We start from the raw sequence: 25,514 nt of genomic DNA, 5'->3' as shown, positions 1-25,514 counted from the left end.
CTTTTTGGTATTTCATATTGAGTTTTACTATCATTGTAAATATTTATGATTTATAATCATTTAAAAAAATTGTAAACTATGATGTATACATTTTTTTTACAATTAAAAATTTAAACAATTTTATGAACCCTAAATTGCCTTTAATCATTGTACTTATTTGAAGAATATATTGTTAAAAAATATAACTCTTTTATATAAAATTATACATTTTATAAAATATATGAATGGTTACAATGGTAAATTATTGTATTTTTCGATCCACATTGACTACTAAATTTCGAAAGAGCAACGAAGAGTGAGCTTTTAGTGTAATTTTCTGCTTGTTGACGCAATTAGTAAGGCGGAGAATTAATCAAACGCTGGTACTCGAGAATAATAATGGACGCTAACCCATACGGATTCAGATTCGGATTCGGATTCAGATACCGGCTGGCGTTGTCAGACATCGTGCTCAACAAAAATAGACAGGGCATACATTTGGGCTTGCGTCCGCGATGAGAAGCGATGGCTGGTGGCCAATTGAATCGAGGCAGATCGCAGATCTCAGACCAAGAACAATGCGCATTCTTCATTGTTCGTTCAATTGGGTAACGTGCTCTAGCTAATTTTGCATTCGGTACAACATAAACCCATAAAAATATGAATCAGTCCGGTGTCCACAAAAAGAAGCCAAGGATTCGGAATCGCCAGAGGAACAAGATCAACCAGGTGCATCAAGAGCAAGAGGAAGCCGCAGAAAAAAATGTGGAGCAAGTGGAAATGGTTGCCAAAAGTGATGACTCCCAAGGGGAAACTCCCCTCAAAAGTGAACCACCTCCGGTGAAAAATCCCACAAAAAGTGGAATCTCTTTAATGGAAGCGTTATTTAATAATGGGCCGGTGGAAAACCCACAAGAGAATGATACCATTAGGCTTATACAGGAACTGTTACGTAGAAAATTATTGGCCAAAAATAATGCAGCAACAACTAGCAAAGCAGAGCCGCTTGTTCCTGTCCAAGCCAAAATAGTTAGCCCACCAAAGGAAATTAAAATTGAAAAAGAAAAACCAAAGATTTCCAGTGCATTTGAAAATCAAAAAGGGCCGGTAGAACCCAAGACAATCGGAAAACCATCAAGGGATGTGAAAGCTGATGAAATGGATGAGTTGCTCAAATGCTTGGGCAGCAAATTACCAAAAGGTTAGTGGAGTTCATTTATAAACCAATTATTTCGAGAATATAATAATTTAACGAAACAAACTTAGGTTCTGGAGAATCCCCAGCTGCCGCGCTATTCAGCAATCTGGGCAAGCTATTCAGCCAAGCGCCTCCAAGCGATGTGGAGTCATCCGACGAAGAGGCGGAGGAGTATGTGGAGTACATCTATAAGCCAAGACAATACTTCATGGCCTCATTGTGCAATGTAGGTGGTACTCTTGATTAACTTAATAGTAGTAATTAACACCTAGCAGTTTATTTTATTTTTATTTAAAGTTTAAACGACAGTCCCTCTATTTTGGAAAGTAATTTATTTTTTTGTTTTATAGTTTCTTATTAGAGAATCAAGTTTCTTATTATCAAAGATTCAGATGAACTGTTCATCCAATTGCTAAATATACATAAATATTTATTTTCTTGTCTTTAAACGATAAAAATTGTACTCATAAAATTTAAATCAAAGGATCTGCAGGATTGGTTTATAGATCTTTAAAAACTGGTAATAATTCTGTGTGTCAAATCCATAAATTAAAAAAATTGTTATTAGGCCTTTATCAAATTTTTATTATGTCACAAATATATAGGAAAGTTTAAGTTTTTAAAATTTTTGTTTTTTACTGGCATTAATATTTTAATCTCAATAAATTAATTATTCTCTATATCAAACAGTTCTGCAAGGCGGATTTGTGTGGCCAAAATCGGATACCCTGTTCCCGCTGCGGACTGAGCTACTACTGCAGTGCTGGCCACATGAAAGACGACCAGGAACACCGGCAACTGTGCTATGCAATTCGCCAAACGGTGGATCGCAATGGTGAGAGCCTGTCAGCGAACCATAAATCACACTAATTGCCAATTTTCGGTGAGCAAATGCAGGTCACGATATGTTCTACAAGTGCGGCGACTTCAGTGGCGAGCAGTTCCGTTCCTACCGGATAGTGTGCATTCGCCAGGTGGAGAAGGAGATGAATCGCCAGCTCTCGGCAACGGAACAGGAGTTGCTCCTCTTTCCCATGATCTGTGGTGAATCCAAGTGCCGGGAGCACCGCTTCAAGCGTTTGTCCTTTTGCGGCGGATGTGGCGAGTTGGCCTTCTGCAAGGATAAACCGGAGCATTGCAGCAAGGAGCATGCTAAGTGGTGCGGAGCCTACCAACTGTTCAAGGCTTTCATCATGTTTCAGGCGAACTTCGGTCGGCTGGACCCATCACTGCCTAATAAGGTCCTCAGAGAGCTGCCCATGGCTTGCTCCAACACCAAAAGCATTATGAAGAAGCTGAATTTCAGTAAGAATTTGCACTCAGAAAAAAATATACAGTATCACATAAATCGCTTAGACCTGAATTTAGATAGAATTAATATTAATATACGTAAGAAGTCCGGCATAATTCAGCGCTAAGCGATTTAAGATTATTGAATATTATTCAAGATAAGTCTGTGGATCTCAAAAGGCTGTCAATGAGCCTGAACCATTTCATAGTAATTTTCCGTAATACCGATCTGAATCAGATTTACAGATTTATACCAAGCAAATAGGTCTGTTATAAATTACTATTTAAGACATTTTTTATAATTTGCAGAATTTGGAAAGAATTCTTTTGAAAACGACCCATAATTTCCGGAGAGAAACATTACTTCCGTCTAATTTAAATAAACTAGTCATAATCTACAAACTTAAAAGCTTTTATTTAAATTTCTTTAAAAAATTATTCCAGTACACTAGTAGTTTTAAAATATTCTATATGATCGGTATAACGAGCCTTAAAGCATTGTAGAATATTTGCAGACAATGGTTGGATTTATAGTTTCTTTAGTTTCCAAAAACCTTTTAACTGTTTAATAAATTTTGCTAATTTCCAACAGATGTCACAAATGAGTGCGAGTACGCAGCACTTACTCAGGTGTCCACAGGACCTTTAACAGCCTGGTTTGCTCTAAAACTCTGTGAGCGTCTAAGGAATTGTGAGGAGTTGACTCTTCATTTGATTGGAGCCGAGATCGAATTTGAAGTGGATATGCTACAAAAATGGGAACTATTTCTTCTTCACATAATGCCAACTGTAAAAATCCTAAATGTGGTTTTTATTGGACCCGAACTGAATCCCAATAATATATCCTTTGAGCAGCTAAAGAAAATCAAGTAAGAAACGATTCACTTTTTTTTTGGAAGTTTTGAGATACACATATTTGAATTTACAGGTGCTGTCGCTTGTGCAGAAAAGCTAAGAGAACAGTAAATTATCATTTCGAGAATGCTTTGTACCACGATTACTGCAAGGAACCGCATTTTCTTCAGCCGAATTTGGGTAAGTTTTATTGTTTTTTTTTTAAACTTAATCTTTGTATTAATTACTGTATTCTTTCAGTTTGCTTCTTTAACTCTGGTCTATACCGGTCAACGGGATATGCCCTCGAGGATACTTGGCCAGATACTATTCAAGCTACACTTAATCTCAATTGTCCTATTGTAGTAACCTCATATACAAAGTACGAGGCTCCTCTGGATATGGCGCACTTTATCAACCAATCGAATCGTCATTTAAATGTCGTATTGCCACCGACAACAAATCCATTTTCTTCTGAGAAGCCAGAACGTAATTTTATATCCGATAACGAAGCTCCTTTTATGTTCAAGAACTTCTATTGCTTTGTTGTTGAGTGAATAATTGGAAGTGAGAAAAGACTGTTTATTTTGAACTTATAAATAAAGACACAAGTTTAAATAAATTTTGATGTGTGTGAAAGAAAAAGCGCCAGTTTTAAAAAGTTCAAAATTGAACCCCTCTGTTCCAAAACTTTTTGAAAACCTAAAAAACCTTAAAAACAAGCAGTATAATAAATAGCAAGAAAAAGGTTAGGGTCCGTTTTCTTGTCCGCATGTTAAATTTAAAGTAGGCTCTAATCTCTAAATTCCCATACATGCTAGCGAGACAACGGCCCTTTGGATTTACATATTGAACACTCAAATCTTTAATACTTCATTACTTTTGTGGCTTTATTTAAGAAGGTATTGCTCATCGTAAGCGTTATGACGCATTGTTAGCAGCGACAGCGACAGGAAACCACTTTGTTATCAGCTAACAAATCTTTACAGTAACCACTGGATAAATAAACAGAAAAAATTACCAAAACTTAGGCAAAAAAAAATAATAATAATTTGGCTAAATTAATCGGAGTGACAGATTGTTTTTAGGAATACGGATGTTCGAGGGAGTATTTACTGTACAAACTCAAGTGACATAAGATTGAAGAGTTCCGTAAGTGGGCGGCTTTGGGTGGGAGTGTGACGTTGTGGAGAGGAGTCGAACGTTTCCCGTTCAACAAAGAAGCCCCAATTACAATGAAACCACTAGGTTCTTAATTCCGCGGTGAGCTTTCGGGAGGAATAAGAGAAGAGTCGTGCCACCGATCTTTGTAGTCCCATGAGGCATGTATCTTATATAGCTGCTGTTTCTTTTTTTTTAGCGCTATAACTGTGTTACAAACGGCGATGAGAGAATCTCAGTGCATTCTACAACCGCAAGAAGAGAACTAAAGTTCTTGGGCTTTAAGTGTGAGCGTTTGTTTGTGTCGACACTCGTAATTACAATTGGGGTCAACAAAATAATAATTACAGTTTTAAAGTATGTTATTCGCTTCTTCATATGTGTTTTATTTTACTAATTAAAAAAAAATAAGTTTCAGAAAAAAGTAATATGGCTAAATGGATTAGAATATTGCGGTTTTATAAATATTGCGTAGCCGACAAGTTGACCAGCCTCTTTAAAAGTCAGTCCAAAATTAATGTGCAATTATTTTTTCTTTATATATTAAATCTATTAAATTTATAAAACCATTGAAAGACTTTCTCAAGCAGGTAAATATTTCTGCTTTGGTTTAAACGTTTGTTCATATAAGTTAACATAAAATAAGCGTGGGGTTCATTCTTAAATATAAACAAAAGCAAAGCCAAAATTGTTTATCTGCGTTGCTATAATTTTACCCACTGCTGTGGGTGTGAGCGCGCGAATGTATGTCGGCATTATGATTGTACGCTTATTATTATGGCCGCATACGAAGTAATTTCCAAGTTAACTTTTCAGTTGAGCGCTGGAACAGCTGAAGAACGCGAGCGTCCAGATCGGATCGCCGTCTGATTCTCGTTCTTATACTCGATTTAAGTCGTTAATTGTCGCGCTAAGTGCTCCGCTTTTAAGTTCTGACCCCAAACACTTGTTGACATCTCAACATCGCGAGTTGGGTAATGCTGTGAAACTCATCAGTTTAGATGATCGAGTTCGTGTTTCTTGACTGGAATGTCGATTTCCAAAGTGCATCTTTGTATTTAGCCAGTGATTTCAAGATAGTTAGCTATACTTACTATCTTTTACATATATTTATGAGATTGCTGCTGTCGCGTATCTAATTCCAACGGTCACGATTACTTATTGGGAGCGTTGAAGAGTGAGCTTTCCAGAGCTAAAACTTTCCAGTGAACAGCTGTTTGGGAGCTTTGGGGTTTATTTTCCCCATCTCCGAGAGCACTGCACTTTGCAGAGAGTGAGAGCGAGAGAGCGAAATAGAGCGGGAGTGGGGCAGGTTTTATCAGCTTGAAGTACGATTCATAGATAAGAAAAAGTCGGCGGCGGGTGTCAAGTCATTTACACAATTTATCGCTTCTTCGCTTTGCGCAATCGAATGGAAAAACGGAGTGCACTGCATTCCGGATTGGAGTAGAAACCGGAGCACACGGATCATCATCATGAATAAACTAAGGGCCCTATTGCCCGGTCAACACTCGACGAATGGAGCCTCCCGTCATTCCGTAACTCTGGAAGCGGAGATCGGATTCCAGATCACAATCGACAATCCAAAAAACAGTGATCAGAACAAGGGCTCTGCTGCAATACCAGAGCTCAACGTCCACCTCATCGCCGCCCGACATCTGCCCTCTCTGTTCGGCTTCAAGATCGTTCAGGGCTATTTGATAAAGGTAAATTAGTGCTAATTGGTCATGATATGAGGCATACTTGCGAAAATAGCGTAAGATAAAAGCACTCAAATTGACGGAAAGGGAAAAGTTGGTTTGTTTGTTTCTCCAGTAAGTTCCAAATACTATTTTAGAAAATATATATTTTCTTGTGACTTTATAATTAAAACCAATCTGTCTTTTAAAGGGATTCACTACTATTCACCTACTTTTATTTGTAGGTATGATATATTCTATTATTCATTATCAGATATGAATACATCTTAAATGAATACGAAAATATCTATTTGCTTAACAAATAGTTGGACTGGCAATCGTATACTTTTTAAAGAAATAATCAATCAAGATCAAATGTATTAAGACAAATATTTACAGAATAAGTTGCAGTTTATTTATTAAACACATAAATTTTTAGCGCCGTGACCATACATATTTTCAACGGCCCTGAAAACATACTATAATTTATTTATTTATCTAGAAATAATCTATTTATGATTTCTCCCCTCACTCATTAAAGGTGAAGCTATTTCCCGGATCGAAACGCTTGGACAGCAGTATTCAGACAAACACGTGGCCCAAGTTCAATGAAAATTTCAAGTTTCCCCTGGTGCCAGATATCAAGTATGTGTAATGTGAGGAAAAGTTCAAAGAATTGAAGTACTATTATTCGAAATGCTATTTGAATAGATCCTCTATGAAGCATGTAACGCGACGATCCGCAAATGGTCAAGCAAATAACCCAGATCCGGAACCAGAACAGCTCTTCTCCGGACAGTTTGTGGTCTTTACGGTCTACGCTCTGTTGGAACTTCCGGCAACAGTAAGTTGGTCGCGCAAACCTTTTTAACGTGGATTAAATTCCTTTCTTACCAGAATTTCAATCGCTTTAATAAGACATACCGCTCGCTGAAGGACAGGAGTACCAGCTTTGTCCAACGATTCGTCGATCCAACAGCAAGTGCTCCAAATGAGGCCAAGACTGAAGCTGGAGGAAAGCCCAATGATCAGGGTAAAGTAAAGAAAAAGTCTGACAGCTCCGCAAGGGATGCAATGCCACCGCTGACTATAAGTGAATCGCGAAGAAATATAGGTAATACTCTGTTATAATCGTCAATATAACCTTACTATATATTTTTATTTTAATCATCATAATTTAAAACTTAAGATGAAATTTCGAAAACTTACAATTTTATCAGGTGTTTGTTATATTATTTTAAAGTTCTAAAAAAATATTAAAAAACTATAAAATTGCATTTAAAATCTGATTAAATCAATGGTATTTGAAATTATGATAGAAGGTTTAATATCTTTTCTAAAGTATCAGCATCTTTTCGCCCCAGGTTCCGTCACCTGCTACCTGGAATCCAAGCTCTTTCAACGCAACAGCCGAACGGGGTGTTATTCGTCGGAAGAGTTGTGGCTGCCTATAAAAGATATCACCACAACGGTGGCCAAGTCGTCGCCCAGCAACAACAATGTGAGTAGGAAAGACATATGAACATATGTACCTGACCCAGAGTATTGCTAAACAAGTTCACCCGAACTTGGTGTTACAAAATATAATGCGACATGGGGCTCCGAGTGTTTTCAAATGTAATGGAGATGTGTGCGCTTTAATTGTACAAAGTGAAAGCTTCCCGCTTGGGCGGGAAAACACAACAACACAGGCGCTACAAATTTAAATGAAAGCAAATTTTTTAATTGCAACCAAAAAGCAAAAAAAAATATTAATGTGCAAGTTGAGTCAATATCATTCCGGAAAAAATTAATTGAAAGTCAACCCTCGTGCATTTTCCCCTTACCTAATGTCACTGAAATAGGGTTGCGATATCTGTAGAATTTATATGTTTGAACTAATTTACAGTATGGGTCAATTCAACATTTATCTTATCATGCCAATGCGATTTCGATTTGTTGACATGCCTTAGGAAACTATAGGTTTTTAAGCCAAAATGGGAAGCATATCGAGTCCTAACCGTCAGCATAAAGTAAACAACATTTGGCTTACGAAATCCAATTAATGATAAAAAATTACTGGCCGTAAAAGCTGCAATTATAAGATAAAAGTTAGTGCAGTTTTTTATAGAACAAATTTTGGGATTTTTGAAATCCTGAAAGTTTAAAAAACGTGTTAGTACAAGGAAAAAATTTACAAAAGTTTTAATACTAATAATAAATTGAAATATTGTTATTTTTTATAGGTATTTAATATTTATTACTAATAAATTATTAGTTCTTATTGATCTTAATTCCTATTAATATTGAACAGAAACATCAATATTTCATCTTTGGCATTTTAGTTCCAAAAGTATTGTTTCCAAATACTAATAATAATGATATGGTTCTTTCTAATAGGAATTTAATATTTATTACTTTCTATTGATCGACATTTCTATTAATATCTTTTTAGTTTGTTAACTCCACCAAGGGCGTGGTTGAGCTGGCCCTTGAGGTTCGCGATCTGCTGGAATGCGAGTCACCGGTGGAGACTTCGATGCCCCCGCCAACGCCCTCGAACACGCCCACTACGCCGACACCCCCTTCCACCCACTCGGCCAACAATTGGCAACGGATGACCGCAGAAGTGAAGCGGAAGATGGGCATCAGCAATGCCGGAAGCTCGGACTCGGGAAGATACCTGCTCCGGGTGACCACCACGCGGATGCGCTGCTCCAACAAGGTCAAGGACGAACTGGAGGCCACTGCGAGCTCGGGGGTGTATGTGAAGACCACGGCCTTCGAGCACGGCATCTACATTGATGCCTGGAAGTCGCCCATCTTCTTTCCCTCGCTCTCCACCAAATGGGACGATGGCTCCGGCGAGGGAATGATCGATATTCCGCTCCAGAGACTCGATCAGTTGGAGGACATAGTCCTTCGAATTACACTGGCCACCAAGAAGATGGGCAAGAAACTGGTCCTCGGCACGGTTATCATTGGCGGCGATCAGGCGGGAGATACGGGTTCCGAGCAGATGCGCCTCATCCGGGAATCCCCGCCAGGTCAAAGGGTCGCCGCCTGGCACTGTTACCACTGAAATCGAACTCAAAGCTGTACTCCAAGCTGCAATGTAAATAATAGCAAAAAAGTAAAACTTTAGATAATTCCTATCAAAATTCCTTTGTGCGTCTGGACGTACTCATAATGTACTTGCATTTCGATCGTTAAAAGTATTAAATTTAATTGCGAATTGTAAAATGCTTCTTTGGGAAAGTTTGGCTCATTTCAACGTCCATGGCGTGTAACACTTGGTTTACTGCCCACGCTGTAATGGGAGTAGCCTAACAGAGGAAAAATTAAACTTACTTTAGAAATTAAAAAAAAATCAAAAGGGAAATTAAACAAATTCTATATATTGATTTAAAATGTGTCATAGCAAATTGTTGATAAGTGCTGCTTTCCAGCCTCGTAATATAAAATTATATTAGGTTTTCAGTTCTTAAGAATAGTTTTAGAGACATTAATTCTTTTTTTATAATGCCCTTAGATTTATTTTAGTATTTTGATTTTAAGCTGCGCTTTATTTGTATTTTATACTTTATTTCAAACATGTTTCTGATAAGAGGGTTTTTAAGTAGTATTTGAAAATCCTGGGTTTCTTAGGCCTCGATTTTCCCCCAGTGTACTAGCACCTTCGCTTTATTGGCATTTCGCAGAAATATTGCCAGCATTTGTGCGTCTGCCTGGGATTTTCGCACCCATCCGTACGTTTTTCACCCGGTTTCAGTCCACTGTGCACGGCCAACATGTGTGTGGAAAAGTCAACGGCAAACCAAACGCGACGTTTTTCAGCTCGCCGCGGAGCGTTGGCGTTTTGTATTCGCTCAGAGTCTCAGTTCTCGAGAAGACGTCGGTTGGATCGGATCGGATCTGAACGGTACGGAACGGAAAAGATAGGAGCGTTGTTTACGTTGCCATCGCGCAGTGGAGTTTGCGAGGCGACATCCGACGTGGTTAATGCTTCTGTGCGTCTGGTTCTCCAATGTAAAAATAAAATTGCTCCAATATGTGTGCGCGAAACGGCTTTTGAAAGATTTTCGAAAAAACCCCGATCGATTTGGAAGTGCGAACCAGGTAATCGTTGAGTAAATTTACGCTAAACGGTTGACAGTTCAATATTGAAGTCATTAAAGCCGAACAAATGGGCCTGTTTTTATCCGTGTTTATATGCAAAGTGCGTCGGTTTATGTCGATTGTGGATCGGTTCTCCCCGAAATGCTCACAAAGTCGCTAATCGAAGTGCAGCTGAAGGAGACATGGTGCCAAGTGATAAATGGAATAAAAAATGTTTCATTCATGAAAACAATCCGCGTTCACATAGGCACCCAAGAACGCAGATGTATTTGGATCTGCACGCATGCTATTTTACAGATGCAGTCAAAATAATAGCACTACGGTGCATAAAAGTCGCGATATATCTTCACCATCAAAATACAAATTTTCAGTAAAAGGATAATTCCAATAGCATTTTAACTAATTATGCTTTGGTCAACATTAATCTCTTTGGGGTCGTTTAGATTCCAAGAAAAAATGTTGTGGTTGAAATATTTGGCAGTCTTGGAAATAAATTATTTTTATGAGATTTTAGAATTGGAATGTTTTTGGAACTTGAAAAAAGGGGAGAATTTAAAACATGTTTAAAAATAGAAATCAGTCTAGATAGTTTAATACAAACCATCGTTTATGATTCAGATTCTTTAAATTAAAAAGTTTTAAGTTTTTGAAGAAGTAGAAAAACATCGATATGAATCATTGGAATCTATTGGAATTTCCGGCACCTAAAAATAAAAAAAATTGTTTGCCTATCCGTATTTAATCTGCATGTTTGCAATGCTATTACTTTGACCCCATCTGTCGGTGCATATGTGTTTAAAATGCATTTAATTCATCTGTGGAAAATTGGGTGCTCTGGTGGTGCGGTGGGGAAGTGGATGCATATCCATGGAGGCGTGGATGTGGATGCGGTGCCCGGATGATCGGATGCTGGGTGTCTAGGGATGCTTTGAGATGTGGGGTGTTGGAGGAGGCAGCTCGTCGGCTTCTTTGCGATGCCATCAAAATGTCGATGAATTGTGCATTGGTGCCCCAGTGTGCGTGGATGCGAAGCATGATTTATTTCCAACACTTCCGCTAATACTCAAATGTGGCCGACGATGTCGCACAACGAATTTAATGCGTAGCCGATTACAAAAGGCTGACTAATAAATTAAGCCAACCAGAATCCGTAGACAATGCCCAAATGCCCAGTACTGCCCACGAGAACTGCCCACTTAGTCGGCAGATAAATAGGAAAAACAAAGCCCAAACGACAGCCGACCCGAAGGCAGCGATTGGGTTTTTTAGTAGCTGGTCACGTCATTAAAATTGCATTTGGTTAAACGAGCCCGCGGACATGCAACACATCACAGTCACACACACACAAGGACAGTTGATTGGCCATACCAGACATTGTGGCTAGCCGGCCAAGAAGCCAAAATAAAATAAATCAGGCAATTGCACTGAAAGAAATTTCATTTTAATTTGGCTATAAAGAAAATATTATAAACCAGTTATAAAGTTCTCTTATCTAAATGTACCTGACCTCCCGCTTATTTAAATATAATCTACTAAACTTATAAAAAAAATTGTTATCTTCTTTTCAGATAAAGTAACCTTTAAATATTTATCAAAACAGCTTTAGATATTAAACCAAGGAAATGCTTAACTTAATTATGTTGTTAGTTAAGCACATAACTTCAATGATATTATTTTTAATTTTTTCCTTTTGTTTCGCGATATTATTTACTTACTAAAATACAGATAAATTATATGTTATCCAGTTCCAATTAAATTGAACTTTCACGCAGCTTTGACTTATATATTTATTTATTAATTCTTACCTTTATTTTTTTCTAAATATTTGATTTTAAGTATTTTCAAAATATAGTTAAATACATTTTTTTTTAATCAACCACTTAAAAGATAATAATTTTTGTCTGTGCAGGGAACTCTGGTCTCGATAAGCGGCTGGCCAAATCCAAATTTGTACATTTTCATTCATAAAAAATCGCGGCGGTCTACGCAGCGGCAATTTAAGACCAAATAAAAAGTGGGAAAAATAGTTCGACCACATGCAGAGCGTTCGTGGGCAGTGGGCGGTGGGTGGGCGAGCCACCTTATTTGCGGAACTGGTAAACACATCTATTATCCATGAGTGCCCCCTTACTCACCTGAAGGAATTTAATAAACCGGTCACTGGATACTCTGATATTTATGACTTTTGAATTGGTACTTATTTTAAACTTTTGCTATTTATGATATGCGTACTTATGACGCTGACTCGACGACCCCGTCATAGTTGATTTTTAATCGCACTTTGTCAAGGTGAAGCGGTTGGGGGGCGTGGGCGGTGGGCGGTGGTTGGCGGTTGGTGGGGCAGAGTCTGGGGCAACTACTGCGGTTTGTTTACACGGAACGGAACGGAGGGAACAGAACGAATCCGGAGACGGAGGTTGTGATTGTTGCTGCTCTGTTTGCTATGCGGACGCATCGCATTCTAAATTAAGACGCAGCGTCGCCCGAAGTACGCACAAATGTACATAAATATTTTGTTTGAACGCTGGGGTGGACAGTTTTGTGGTTTTCCAAACTGATCATCAGCAAAAATAAAAATTTTTAATTTTAATGTTTATTTTGGGTTATATTACCCCTTTGGCACAGCTAGATCGTGCAAAAATTGGGGAAATATGAAACTTTGAACCAATTTATCGCCAGACAGAAATAATTAAAAAATGTGTAAGCAAACAAAACGGAGGATGTTTTCAGTTTTTTTTTGCAAATAAAGGAAGCATATTTGAGATAATGATGCTGTACAAGATTTTTTAGAAGGGATCAAAAAATACAAACTTTATTTGAAATTGTATAAATATTTTAAAAATTGTATTATTATATTTAAAATCAGGTTAGGTATTTAACTTTTAATTCCATTATAATTTAAATTTTATGGCTTATATGGCTGTACAGGATTTTTAAAAAGCCTTTAAAAAAAAATTGTATTATTATATTTAAAATCAGGTTAGCTATTCAACTTTTAATTCCATTATAATTCTAAATCTCAACCTTATGGGTTTTCATATCAAGAACTTGGCTCCCTTCAAACATAGTTTGGGGAAATCGAGTATAAATCATTTTTGTTTACGTCACATACATAGATTTGGTGGGGAAATGTCCGACTCAATGTATAAATCATGTGTCGTCAGGTGTGTTAAAATAGTTCCTAGTGGTTTGTTTGTTGTGGAATTTTATTTCCATCAAACCGGCGAAAACACTCTTCACGCATCGCGAGTTACTCAATATTGGATGCTTATAAAGATTGAATATATATCCGGATGTTTGTTTAGTGGGCGCTGTGTATTCACATTGTAAATAAATCACAACGGGTGATTGGTACACCCGGGAATTGGGTTCAGTGTTTGGTTTCGCTTTATTGTAATTTAGCGCGGAATATAAATGGCCAATTTGCGGATACCTGGTCAGGATGGCCATATCGAATTTGGTCATTTGGAATAACCAGAATTGCGAATGTGGGAGAGAGGATCGTGTGCGATTGCAACTGGTAGCTTGTTCCGGCGCATCTGACCTTATATGTTGGGTAGTTGGGGTATAATCTGGGTATCTGAGTATCTCAGTATCTGGCCAAGATCCCACGTTGACGCAAGTCCAAAGTACACGTACTTGTGCTCCATTGCCCGGTCCTCGTCTTTCTCTGGGTCTACTTAAAATTCCGCGCTGCAGTTCGACAAAAATAAGAATGAGACCAGACCTTTCATCCATACCCACTTATGCAGGGGCATAGCATCAAAAGCACTCGGCATCCCGACAAAAACCACATAGTTTATCTTTATGTTTCCAATTTTCGTTCTCCCAGTGCGCGCTCCTCTGTTTGTAATTACATGTACGGGTATGTAGCTAATTAATTTCACTTTTTTCCTCTCGATTTTTGTTTTTTTTTTTTTAGCTTTTTGCCCACGCTTTTGATCGCTTTGGGCTAAGGTCTCAGACAAGTTCAAATATTTGCTTTGTAGTTGGCAAAAGGCGGCCGCAGAGATAGGGAGTCGGGAGAACGAACCGATTCACCAGATTCACTAGATTCACTAGATTCCCTAGACTCATCAGATCACTAGGCATATACCATCATCATCATCATCGGCATTGGCATCGTTTAATTGTGCAGTGCGTGGGGGGCACTCTTTATGTTTTTGGATGATTTTACTTTGACGCAAATGAGTCGCTTAGTCAGGGTAAATTAGCCACTCAAAAGCATAATACAAGTACAGGTTCAAGTACGCCTGCTGTTTGTTTGTAGGTGTATTATATAATTTAATTGGGCCAAAGCAGGGTGAAGAGGAATTTTTATGGCTGCCATGTTGGGCAATCCTCTCGGGTGGGCATCGTTTTCGTAACGGGATACTTTTCAAGTTTAGCATTTTCGGTAAATGAAAAATCTTTAAATAGTATAAATAGATGTTTTTGATTCTTTTTCGGATATGAGTCCTAATCTTATAAGTATAGATTTATTTTATTTTTTACCACAATAAACTTAAACATTTTTTTTGCTCTTTAAGAAAAATAATTATTCTATTTTAAAAGGTACAGGTATTTACTAAAAAATGTGTTAACAAATTTTAAAAATTTTAAAATTTAATTCAAAATTAAGCAATATTTATTGGCACTAGATAAAAAGCCTGCAAATCTCATCTTTATAAAATAATAATACATATTATAAATAATATTCATGAAAATATTAATATATTGACAAATTTGAATAGAAATTGGACGCGACTCTCCCGATTATGAGGTCTTAAGAGTCTTTCAAGCTTAATTTGTTTTCGAATTTCAAATTTCAAAGAGTTCAAGGTTAAGTTCAAACCGACTTTCGGCTTCTGGAACACCCAAATACATACCAAATCCAATCATTCCACTTACCCCACATTTTATTTCTATTTACAGTGCATTTGTCAGGGTCTTTGGATTCACGGATTCGTTACGCTGGTATTACCGATCGGTTTTCGAACGACAACGATATACCATAAGGCAATTGAGCATGAAAGTGGTGTGCTTGATTTTCGAATTCCTGACGGTGGTACAACTGCTGGTCGAAGCTCAGGTGAGTGTACAGAGTGTATGGATCGATCGCCCACCCACTTGTCGAAGCCGCATTACGTCAACCCGAAGCAATTCGATTGGGAACTGCGAACTATTTACGATTGCAAGGTCAATTACCGCAGCCAAATTAGTCGCACTCTCGTTTTTCCATTGTTGTGGGAGGGGGCACGAAATCGGCTCCGGAACGATATACTTAGTTCTCCTTGAGCTTGAGGTGCAGAGCAGTTCGTATTTCCGCATGATTTGATGGGAATGTTTCGGTTTTCCATTTCGGGATTTTCCGATTTAGCCATGACCTACGTTCGATTTCAAGTGAGGCATTTAATAGCGGCTGATTTATTGGCACCTCATTATGCCAATACGCTTTAAATCATCGATTGTGTTTGTGTATTTAATTCCACTAATTTCAGTTGTAAACATGATCGTTTAAATAAATCAGTTGTTCAATTTATTCAGTAATCGGCTGAAAGACAAATCTCTTGATTACTCAGAAAACCTGGTCTGTTAATAGCTTCCTGTTTTGGCAAAAAAGATTTTAACACAAAATCAGTTGATTAGGTGAAAGAATTTAGTGGCAGAATAAATGAACTATTTTGTTGTTGGATTAACAGGTTCGAGTACCGGTTATGGTTATGCCGCCCAGAATTTTAGAGCCAGTCATTGAACTAATAAAACTTTTCGGACCTGTCGTTAATTTCGAATCTCTTTCTAAGGTCAGATGGGCTTTAAAACTGACACCAGGCGAAGGGGTACTAAAATGGTCTCAATAAATTGTATGAAACAATTTCTAAGCCTCCATTCAGACTTTTTTATAGTGGGGCTAGAAAATAAAAACAACATGGTTTGAATATATAAATTCAAGCAATTTTAGAAGAGGAAAAGAAATGTTTTTCAAGATGAATATTAAATTTAATAACTAATGGTTTTTGGCAGTTTTGTATTTTTTCCATTAGTAAATAAATGTTTTTAGTTTTTTTTTCTTTTTAATTATGTTTTCAGTTTATTAGAATAGTAGTTTAGATTACTTAATAACTAATAGTTATCAGTGACTGACACGAATTACTTAATATGGACGTCAATCTTGAGTTCTCAAAAAATGTACTTAGATGCATTACATTTTATCTTCTATTTTGTAAAACGGGGCAACGCAGTCCAGTTTTATGGACTCTTGCAGCTGTAGGGCGTTGGTGAAGAGGTTATGGCAATCGGACGGCGGTCCTCGACAGACGTCGAAGCCTATTTTCGACTGGGACGGATGCAGGGATCCGCCGGATCGGATCGGTCGGCGAAAAGCGTGAGTTATTTATAGTGCGGCGTCGCGTCGCCTGGCGTCGCATTTGGAACTGGAGCTGGGACCGAAGTGTACATAATGGTATACCAGACTTTCCTTGGGGATCACAATGCGAACGCAGACACGAAACTGTCGAGAGCAATGACACTTCAAATAAAAAGCGGCGACATGTCTGATTTATAGTGGTTGGTTGACTGAGGCAGGAAAAGAGGAAAACAGGGAAGCTGGGCAGCGAATGTGGGACTCCTTGAGGCCGAGATGTCGTAGGGCGCAGATCGCATTTCACACTCTCGACCCCGTAAAAAGGGAAATCCAAAACCCGATCTCATACGTATTTCCCTATTATATCTTTCAGAGTGGACATGTGCAGGAGGCGAGAAGGGAGATATGGGACGCAATGGGTCACCATCGGCACCACCACAATCACCCGTATCACGGTTCACATTGGGTGGATGGACGGCGGGTGCATCGCCTTCGGATGCCACACCAACAACGATGGAGTGGGCGGCGGCGATCGCTCAATCACCACCAGCCCTTCAGCCGGTGGTCACAGTGGTCACCATGCGACGAGGAGTGCGTCAAGCGGCGGGAGCGATTCTGCAAGGTTAAGCGGAAGTGTGGCCACACCAAGCACGTGGAGCAAAGCAAGTGCCGGCAGTGAGTATGATTAATACAAAATAAATTTAAGGGAGAGCAAGGGAGATGGAGATATGCAAATAGCCAAGCGGCTAATAAAAAGCACGCCACCTACCGGCGATTCTATTATTTTCTCATTACCTTTTTTACGAAATCTTTTAATATTTAGGTGTTAAAATATATATATTCATAAGAAAATAAATACTAATTTTTTAAGGTGTTATTATTTTATAAGGCGTTACTTACTCAATTATAACTATTACACATATATTCTAGACAATAAATGCCATGGAAAAAAATTCCGAGCTTAAGCATTTTGATCGCGAATGAACACAAATGTTAGACTTTTAATAGTAAATTAATTCTGAAGTACGGTTTTAGCTGGCTTTTATAGAGTAGCAGAGATGAGATAAGAACTATGATAAGAAGATCTGATTCAGGGAAATTAGAAATGCAACTTTTTTCGACTTTGGTTTATATTTATTCTGATTAGGGATTTTAATTGCCCCGTTTCTTTATGATTTATAATAAATAATTTTTTCAGAAAATTAGCAGTTTTGAATAATCTGACTTCGATATTGATATCATAAATTAATCACATTTCTCATTTTGACATTATGCCAAAAAGAAATAAAGCATGGATCTTTTCTAAAAGTATTGTTGTTATTATAGCCTTAAAAGAAGTTTTCATCCAGATACCTTTTAAATCGACCTATAAATTTGCGTAGAGTAAGACGGACACGGCTAGATCGACTCAGCTGTTAATTTTGAACAAGTATCTATTTATCTATACAATGTACAATGTAGAGTTATTTTAAAATATATTTAGCACAAAGTATAGCGCAGAAGTACATGAACACTTACGAGTTTGGCTATTTTTAGCATTAGTTCTCACAAATATTGAGAATATTTTTTAGGCCATACTTATTTAGTTGGTTTATTCTTAAAGAGATCTAATTTGGGCAGCGCATTCTCTTTCATTGGCAAACATTTACCTGAAGTTAGTAGAATTTTAATTATGTTTGAAGAAAGAAGTTTTTTATATTATATGTACTTCCAACTTAACATGAGTCCATTTTCTCTTCTACAGTTGTCATCCGGCACCTACTATAAAGTGGCAACAGCCTTTAATTTTAGACGATAGCCACTTCCGCGAGAGGAACCCTCCACCTCCGCCTCCACAACCACAACCGCAGCCACAACCACATCCACCACCTCCACCGCCTCCATCAATAATAATAAATGCAGCAGCGGCTGCTTCAAGTGGACCGACCGTGGATTATCGATATACCGAGTACAAACCACCACCAATTTCTGCACCAACTTATCCACCAGTTTATGCACCAACCTATCCTCCACTTCATCCACCGACTCATCCTCCAACTCATCCTCCAACTCATCCGCCGACTCCTCCTTCGAAATCGGTTGAGATGGTTCGTCACCTGCCAAAATACCCCGGAAAAGATGTATATAGTGAGGAGGATGTGGAAGAAGAATCTGAACCTGACCCCGAACCCGAAGAAGATTTGATAAGCTCCGACGAACAGGGTGACTTCTTTGTACTCAAGCATCATCGTCACAGGAGACGGCAAAATAACCACAAAAAACCATCCCATAGAAAACCTCTAAACGAGGACTATGACGACGATGACTTCGTGGACTTTGGCGAAAGAAAGTCCCTAAGACCCAGAAATATGGGTGATGATAGTAGTGTGGAGGGTGATGTCTTCCAGTACGAGGACTTCGATTTGCCGGATCCTAACTACACGGACTCTGAGGAATCAGAGACCGAATTCCGTAACATCAGCTGGGTACAGCCGCCCAAAGATGGAATGGGTCTAAGGAGACGAAGGGTCTATTCCAAGTGGAGCCGATGGACCAAGTGCTCGCCAAAGTGTACAACACGGAGATATAAGTAAGTTGTAGCGGAAGAGTATACTCGAAAATCATATAAAACAATTTTCATATTTAAATTAAATTTTTGGATTATTAGGGTCGTTTTCTCGTCCGTTTGTTAAATTTGAAGTAGTGTTATAACCTTGAAATCGTACACAGAGAGAATTTTTCACGAACGTTGCACTCAAATTAAGAATTTTTACTCAAAATAAAACCAAGTACTCACTTTAAGTGCGAAATACCCAATTTCAGTACAATTTTTTTAAGTAATATACCTTGTAATTGAGTCTTTTCAGAGTTTTTTTTCTCCAAAAAGGGGACAAATAAGGGGGAAACGTCAAGGATAAAGTATTAGGCTTTTTTATCAAAATTTGACCACAAAATCAGTACTTCCTCAAATTGAGAATACAAATACTTAATTTGAGAACGTCAGTCCTCTTAAAAAATTCTCTCTGTGTATGGGAAATCATTGGGTAACCCTACATTAAATTTAAAAAACGGACGAGAAAACGGGCCTTAAAGTATCAGTTTATTTTCATAATTTCTTGTTGTCTGAACCAAGAGATTTTTCCAAATAATTGCCATTAATGATTTTTAAATTTTCCGTAATTGTGCAAATGTTTACGTAACTTTCTCAGAAATCAAAGAGACTTGTAGATCAAGGAGGAGAATTGGTTTTAAAAATTCTATTGAAAAACCATACTAAAATCTTGCAATTCTTTCAGAAAATGCCGGATCAATGATCAGTGTGGACGGGAGGTACTCCGTGAGATTGCCTACTGCTACACGGAGGGCAGTTTCTGCCAGCAGTGGCTGCAGACGCAGTTCCAGAAAACACCCGCCTTCGAGACCAGACCGGGATCCGGGTCACCGGCCAGCGCCATGAGGAGGATGCAGTCCGAGCAGCCGGAAGTGTCCATGAATGACCTGAACTACATAATGACCGGAAAGGGTTATCGCGGACCCGAGTACACACCTCTCAAGCTGAACTGCGGCATTGTACGCAGCGGAACTGGACGCAGGAGCATGTCCAACATGCTGAAGATCATCGGAGGTCGGGCGGCGAGGAAGGGCGAATGGCCATGGCAGGTGGCCATCCTGAATCGCTTCAAGGAAGCTTTCTGCGGCGGCACTCTTATTGCTCCGCGTTGGGTTCTAACCGCCGCCCATTGTGTAAGGAAGGTGCTCTATGTTCGCATAGGTGAGATCATAAAACGCCCCTTATAGCGATTAGAAAGTTTTATATATTTCCCTGTTCCCACAGGTGAACATAACCTAAACTATGAGGATGGTACAGAGGTGCAACTTCGGGTAATGAAGAGTTATACACATCCCAACTTCGATAAGCGAACGGTGGATAGCGATGTGGCATTGCTCAGGTGGGTCCATTCTACACCAAAAAAAAAATTTTTATTAATTAAGATCAATTTTAATTTGATATGCGGCCAGGTAAATTTGATCTGATCGAAAAGAGTATAACATATCGTTTTTACATGAAATACTCGTTTTTGCATGATCTGAAATTTGCGTGGCCATATCGATTTTACAGGAACATGCTTTTTTTGATTTGATGTCCTTAAAAGTACCAAGATCTGACCAAGATTATATTTTCCCTGCAGGTTACCTAAGGCTGTTAATGCCACCACTTGGATTGGATACTCCTGCCTGCCGCAGCCTTTCCAGGCGCTACCCAAGAACGTGGATTGCACAATTATTGGATGGGGAAAGCGTCGCAATCGGGATGCCACTGGGACCAGTGTGCTTCACAAGGCCACCGTTCCCATTATTCCAATGCAGAATTGCCGCAAGGTTTACTATGACTACACTATTACTAAGGTACTAGTTAAAGGATATTTTATTTTTTATCTCAGTAATCTATTAATGAATTCTACCCTACAGAACATGTTTTGTGCGGGTCATCAGAAGGGTCACATCGACACTTGTGCCGGAGATTCTGGCGGTCCTCTCCTTTGTCGGGATACCACCAAACCCAACCATCCGTGGACCATCTTTGGCATCACCTCGTTCGGCGATGGATGCGCCCAGCGAAATAAATTTGGCATCTACGCCAAGGTTCCCAACTACGTGGACTGGGTGTGGTCGGTTGTTAACTGCAATGGCAACTGCAAGATGCAGTAGCATCTCGGCGGGTACTTAGAAGTCGCGGACTTATGTCCGTCACGTTTGCAGAGGCTGTGAAAAACTAATTTACACTTTAAGTGTCCGATCCGTGGAAGAAATCTTCGCTAGATCACCCTGTCACAATTCATTATGTGCTCATTTTACGATCCTAAAGCTAGTTAACTAGAAGTTAAAAGGAACAAAGTCGATTGTAAATGTAGACAACCAAATATTTATGTAATTAAACCCCTAAAAAAGCACCTACTAATTAAAAGGCTTAATCTTGCTTATACTTTTAACTCTCCTAATGTACATAACCGAACTCCCTATGTTTTATGTTTAAAAATTATAAATAATATCGAAAAATTCTTGTTTAAGATTAATATTATTAAAGGTTGTCTTAAGTGCAAACAGAAATCTGAGATGTCAGATTAAAGAGTAATCTAGAATCAAAATATCCCTGTCAATTCAAATTAACCTTTTTTATATAAAACTGACGACAATACGAAATTAATAGCCATATGAACTGTAAATAAAAATGTTCCAATCTGTTGATAAGCTTAATATCTAAATAATTAATTAAAAGGCCTAAAATTGTACTTTCAAACGATTAATACTCAAACAAAATCAATTAAATCCTATAAAATGGGCTTTAAGAAATCGAATAAAAAACTTAGCGAAGGACTCTTTCCTTATAGGCGTACCAAAGAATCACAGATATGTATATTACTTATTAGTTTATTATATTGGTGTTAAATGCTGCACAGTTTTGCTTCCACAATAAAACTATTTAACGTGATCCCTAAACACATTCTTTTTTTACTACTACGAGTACACAATGGATTATAAAAACAAACGATCACAATAGAGAGGTGAGTGCGCGGGCACACATGCAAATAATATATATATATATGTATAAAAAACATTTCGTATAAAGTGGTTTGGACATAGAATCAGCCTACCCATCGGCTAGGACATAGTGAAGGGCCACGGACGCCAGTAAAACCAGCAGGGCCACTGCAATTCCCACCATGTAGAGGCTGCGCGAAAGTTCTGGCTTTGGCATCGAGCTGGGCAAAATCCTTGAATCGTCTGTGCGATCGGCGCCTGCATTTCCGTTGGTGAAATTCGAGTCATCCGGCAGTCCTTCGGCCTCCACGGAAATCGTCTCTGGGTCCAGTTCCACGTCCAGGATCTGCTTGGCCTGGGCCACCACCACAGTGGGTGCTTCGCCACGGAATAGGTACTCCGAAAACTGAACCGTTGCTCCGATCGAAGTGCTCGGACCCTCCGAAGGCAGACTGAAGAACACCCGTCGCGGTGGCTCACTAATGTACAAGGCTTCGTTGGTCACATAGGGATCGGTGAGTCCATCGCAGTACACTTGAATGCGCGTGATCAGCGAACGCAGCACATCATCGCGCAGAAAGCGCTTCACATCCGCTATACTGTTCCGCGGGCTGCAGAAGACCTTTGTGGCAATAATGCCGCTCAGGTGCAGAGTGCCATTAAACTCGCGCACCTTGATGTCCGTCGGCTTGCTCAGCTGACACTTCATCGGCAGCACTATGCTCGCCCGAATGGGCTCACCGCCGCCGATGACTCCTTCCGACGCGAGTTGGGGCAGGGAGTCCGTGGTGTTGCTGGCTGCTGAGGCTGTGCCACCGCTCGCAGATGTCGGTTTCAGCTTGTCCACCTTGGCCTTTTTCTTTTTGATGTAGGCCTGCAGATCGATGGTATCCTCGACCACTTCGTTCTGCAGAAAGACCTCACTGGCCAGCAGATTCTTGCGCACCGACACTATAATGTTCTGAAACTGATCTTCGATGTTGACGCGGCGAGTTGAATCCAAAATGGGCAGCACGTCGTCCAAGTCGTAGCTGCACTCCAGCTGAATCCACTCGAAGGGCTTGTCCACAAACCTGTACTCCATGTTGGAGAAAGTTCCGCCGCTGTCGAAAAGAACACACAGTTTTAGTTTACATCAAAACCGAAGACGAAGTACAATCAAACTACCATATAAACATTAACAATCCTAAAGGTTAACTAACACATAAAATGCATTCCGAGAAATAAGAATAGTAAGGTCAACAAGGAAAGCAAAGGAAGTGATCAATTAACATCGAAAGGATAAAGTTATGAAAGTACATAGTTCTCAACATGTTAGTTACCATATGATGCATTTTATGTTTGCCGTAAAATACGTTTTTTTGCAATGTCTAGTTTTAAATTGTAAGCGATTCGTTTGGTGAAAGAAAGAATACACAGTGAGACCCGTATCTGCGATCAGGGATTACGACCCAATTACTCACTTTCCATAGCTGTAGTTCTTGCAGAGCACCTTTTTGTCGGCCAGCGAGTACGAGAGGAATACGAAATCAGTCTGTGCAATATCGGTGGTGTAAACGCCAAAGGAGCTGTTGCTTTTCAGGAGCAAGCTGAAAAGGGGGGAAAATAGTAGTTTAGGTTTGAAATTCGTTTTCTTAATTTATGCACTCACTCGTAGATGTCTGAAAACAGCTTTTTGGCATTCTTAAATTCGGGACTCTGCTCATTCACAACTTCGGATCTAACTGAAGACACAAAAATACCTGCAAAGAATAATGCAAATTAGTATTGCAAAATCAGTGGCCTCGATAATTAGATTAGGGGAGAAACAGAAAAACATTAGGATAGAGTTCGTATGTCATTCCTGAACATGCGAACTTTACATTAAAACTTAATTGGTGATAGGTCCAATAAGATGGTTTGGAATTATTTAAATGTATTCTAATATAGTAAATTCTTTCATTATTGTATTTTCAATAATGTTAATTTTAAATTTAGTTTTCATTATTAAATACATTTTCTAGTTTCCACAAAGTAGTCTTTAAATCCTGAACGTATGAGAACTAACAGTTTAAAGCCTACTTTAAATTTAAGATGCGGACGAGAAAACGGCCCTAAACCTTTTTAACCTTTCTATAACTAGAATCTATGCCATATTCCTTTAAGATCTATGAAAACGGGCCTTACGAACATGTTTTAAACCTTTCTATAACCAGAATGTATGTCATATTTCTTTAGGATCTATGATCCATTAGGTATGATATACCTATATTCTTAGATTATGCGATACTTATTTACAGATTCAATTAAAACCTAGTGAGTGACTTATACGAAATGGGTTTGCCATCACCGCCTACTCCTTATTAAATGTCATCCCATAATTTATATTCTCTAGCACTAAATGCGTTTTGGGTAGGGCTGATAAAACCGCGGGGGCCGCACGCAAACCCACCGATGACGTCAAAGGATCCGGGACACATTTTGCTTGCGCTGAGCCACTGGGAGGCCAACGCCTGTGAATTGATGTCCGAGATGGTGAGCCGCACGTCCGCGAGGTCCTCCAGGTCGGCATCCTCCTCGTTGTTCCTGGCCAGGTGGACCACCACGCTCTTGGTGAGGTCCGCTTGCTGGAGAAACCGGAATTGGAAAATTGGGGAAATGGAGATTTAGTTGAGCGGAGCGAAACAAACAAAAATCGACGTGGCGGATTACTTACATGGCCCACAATTATCCCGTACGAGAACTGGTTCTCCTGTGCGCATTTCTCCAGGTACAGCTCATCGTGTTTGCTCAATAGCACTGTGCGCATCTTAAAATACGGGGTTTTCGTTAAATTTAATGTTAACTAAATTCGTTCCAAAATATGACCAATTTATCAATGGTACGGACTGGTGTGACCGTAGCCTTGGGAGGCTATATTTAGGTGAAAGTCAACGGTATATCGATTGGGAAATTTTCGTATCGATATTTGACAGATTTCTTTTATTATTTGGCCATCTCTATAAAAACCGTTGAATTTAAAAATAGATTTTGAAATGTTTGAACTGTCTATATTGGTAATTATTAATGGAAATGAATTAATTTTTATTAAATTTTATTCAAATGATGACTCAATTTGATTTAAAATATTAGTTTCACTGTATCATTTAAAAAGCTTCCGAAAAAAGAAAAACTTAATGGTGATACTTAAATGGATTTAAGCTCCAGAAAGTTATTTTAAAAGTAATGTCGATTCAAAAAAAATTGTAATGCTCACTATTTCGTTTTAGACAATTTTATTTATTATCAAGTAAACATTTTTTTGAAAATGGAACATAAATATGGGTAAACACAATTTAATATTTATGATTATTTCATAAGTCGATATAAGTATTATTTTAAATAATTTGATATGCATACACAATAATTATTACCTATGATTTAAGCGTAAATA

The 25,514-nt window shown here is 38.7% G+C and overlaps 4 protein-coding genes across 5 annotated transcripts; 3 read left to right on the top strand and 1 right to left on the bottom strand.

Annotated features, from left to right (window-relative positions):
- Positions 1–347: 347 nt before the first annotated feature.
- On the top strand, positions 348–3,923 carry LOC108063702 (uncharacterized). Its single transcript, XM_017150865.3, has 7 exons — positions 348–1,180; positions 1,246–1,403; positions 1,868–2,012; positions 2,075–2,482; positions 3,060–3,336; positions 3,396–3,502; positions 3,563–3,923. The coding sequence occupies exons 1-7, from the start codon at positions 640–642 to the stop codon at positions 3,856–3,858; spliced, it is 1,932 nt and encodes a 643-aa protein (XP_017006354.2). The 5' UTR covers positions 348–639; the 3' UTR covers positions 3,859–3,923.
- Positions 3,924–5,288: 1,365 nt separating this feature from the next.
- LOC108063769 (uncharacterized) lies at positions 5,289–9,363 on the top strand. 2 transcript variants are annotated; one of them, XM_017150975.3, is made up of 6 exons: positions 5,289–6,168; positions 6,683–6,786; positions 6,853–6,985; positions 7,060–7,255; positions 7,506–7,642; positions 8,576–9,363. In XM_017150975.3, the coding sequence occupies exons 1-6, from the start codon at positions 5,938–5,940 to the stop codon at positions 9,200–9,202; spliced, it is 1,428 nt and encodes a 475-aa protein (XP_017006464.2). In that variant the 5' UTR covers positions 5,289–5,937; the 3' UTR covers positions 9,203–9,363. The 2 variants fall into 2 exon arrangements, with proteins under 2 accessions (XP_017006464.2, XP_017006463.2); XM_017150974.3 differs by having other exon boundaries at positions 7,039–7,255.
- Positions 9,364–9,937: 574 nt separating this feature from the next.
- Positions 9,938–21,905, top strand: LOC108063754 (uncharacterized). Its single transcript, XM_017150951.3, has 8 exons — positions 9,938–10,239; positions 15,154–15,310; positions 16,956–17,257; positions 18,327–19,151; positions 19,858–20,333; positions 20,397–20,511; positions 20,752–20,968; positions 21,032–21,905. Exons 2-8 carry the CDS (start codon positions 15,248–15,250, stop codon positions 21,269–21,271), a joined length of 2,238 nt encoding a protein of 745 aa, XP_017006440.2. The 5' UTR covers positions 9,938–10,239; positions 15,154–15,247; the 3' UTR covers positions 21,272–21,905.
- Positions 21,906–21,975: 70 nt separating this feature from the next.
- On the bottom strand, positions 21,976–24,990 carry LOC108063755 (protein odr-4 homolog). Its single transcript, XM_017150952.3, has 5 exons — positions 24,798–24,990; positions 24,534–24,708; positions 23,754–23,844; positions 23,566–23,691; positions 21,976–23,205 (listed from the first exon to the last, which is right to left on the bottom strand). The coding sequence occupies exons 1-5, from the start codon at positions 24,888–24,890 to the stop codon at positions 22,212–22,214; spliced, it is 1,479 nt and encodes a 492-aa protein (XP_017006441.2). The 5' UTR covers positions 24,891–24,990; the 3' UTR covers positions 21,976–22,211.
- Positions 24,991–25,514: the final 524 nt, after the last annotated feature.

This window comes from Drosophila takahashii, chromosome 3L (assembly GCF_030179915.1).
Source record: "Drosophila takahashii strain IR98-3 E-12201 chromosome 3L, DtakHiC1v2, whole genome shotgun sequence".
In the NCBI taxonomy this organism is placed as follows: Eukaryota; Metazoa; Arthropoda; class Insecta; order Diptera; family Drosophilidae; genus Drosophila; species Drosophila takahashii.
Note: the sequence above shows the minus strand (reverse complement) of the source record. Positions and strands in the feature narration are given on the sequence as shown.

Bases quoted from the DNA above. Each gene is read 5' to 3' on its own strand.
- LOC108063702 (XM_017150865.3), top strand. From the start codon at position 640: ATGAATCAGTCCGGTGTCCACAAAAAGAAGCCAAGGATTCGGAATCGC. The intron at 2,483-3,059 runs GTAAGAATTTGC...AATTTCCAACAG, and splicing joins TATGAAGAAGCTGAATTTCA to ATGTCACAAATGAGTGCGAG. The intron at 3,337-3,395 runs GTAAGAAACGAT...TTGAATTTACAG, and splicing joins GAGCAGCTAAAGAAAATCAA to GTGCTGTCGCTTGTGCAGAA.
- LOC108063769 (XM_017150974.3), top strand. From the start codon at position 5,938: ATGAATAAACTAAGGGCCCTATTGCCCGGTCAACACTCGACGAATGGA. The intron at 6,169-6,682 runs GTAAATTAGTGC...CACTCATTAAAG, and splicing joins TTCAGGGCTATTTGATAAAG to GTGAAGCTATTTCCCGGATC. The intron at 6,986-7,038 runs GTAAGTTGGTCG...CTTTCTTACCAG, and splicing joins TGTTGGAACTTCCGGCAACA to AATTTCAATCGCTTTAATAA.
- LOC108063754 (XM_017150951.3), top strand. From the start codon at position 15,248: ATGAAAGTGGTGTGCTTGATTTTCGAATTCCTGACGGTGGTACAACTG. The intron at 15,311-16,955 runs GTGAGTGTACAG...TATATCTTTCAG, and splicing joins AACTGCTGGTCGAAGCTCAG to AGTGGACATGTGCAGGAGGC. The intron at 20,969-21,031 runs GTACTAGTTAAA...TCTACCCTACAG, and splicing joins ATGACTACACTATTACTAAG to AACATGTTTTGTGCGGGTCA.
- LOC108063755 (XM_017150952.3), bottom strand. From the start codon at position 24,890: ATGCGCACAGTGCTATTGAGCAAACACGATGAGCTGTACCTGGAGAAA. The intron at 24,709-24,797 runs GTAAGTAATCCG...CGGTTTCTCCAG, and splicing joins ACGGGATAATTGTGGGCCAT to CAAGCGGACCTCACCAAGAG. The intron at 23,692-23,753 runs GTGAGTGCATAA...CCCCCTTTTCAG, and splicing joins CTGTTTTCAGACATCTACGA to CTTGCTCCTGAAAAGCAACA.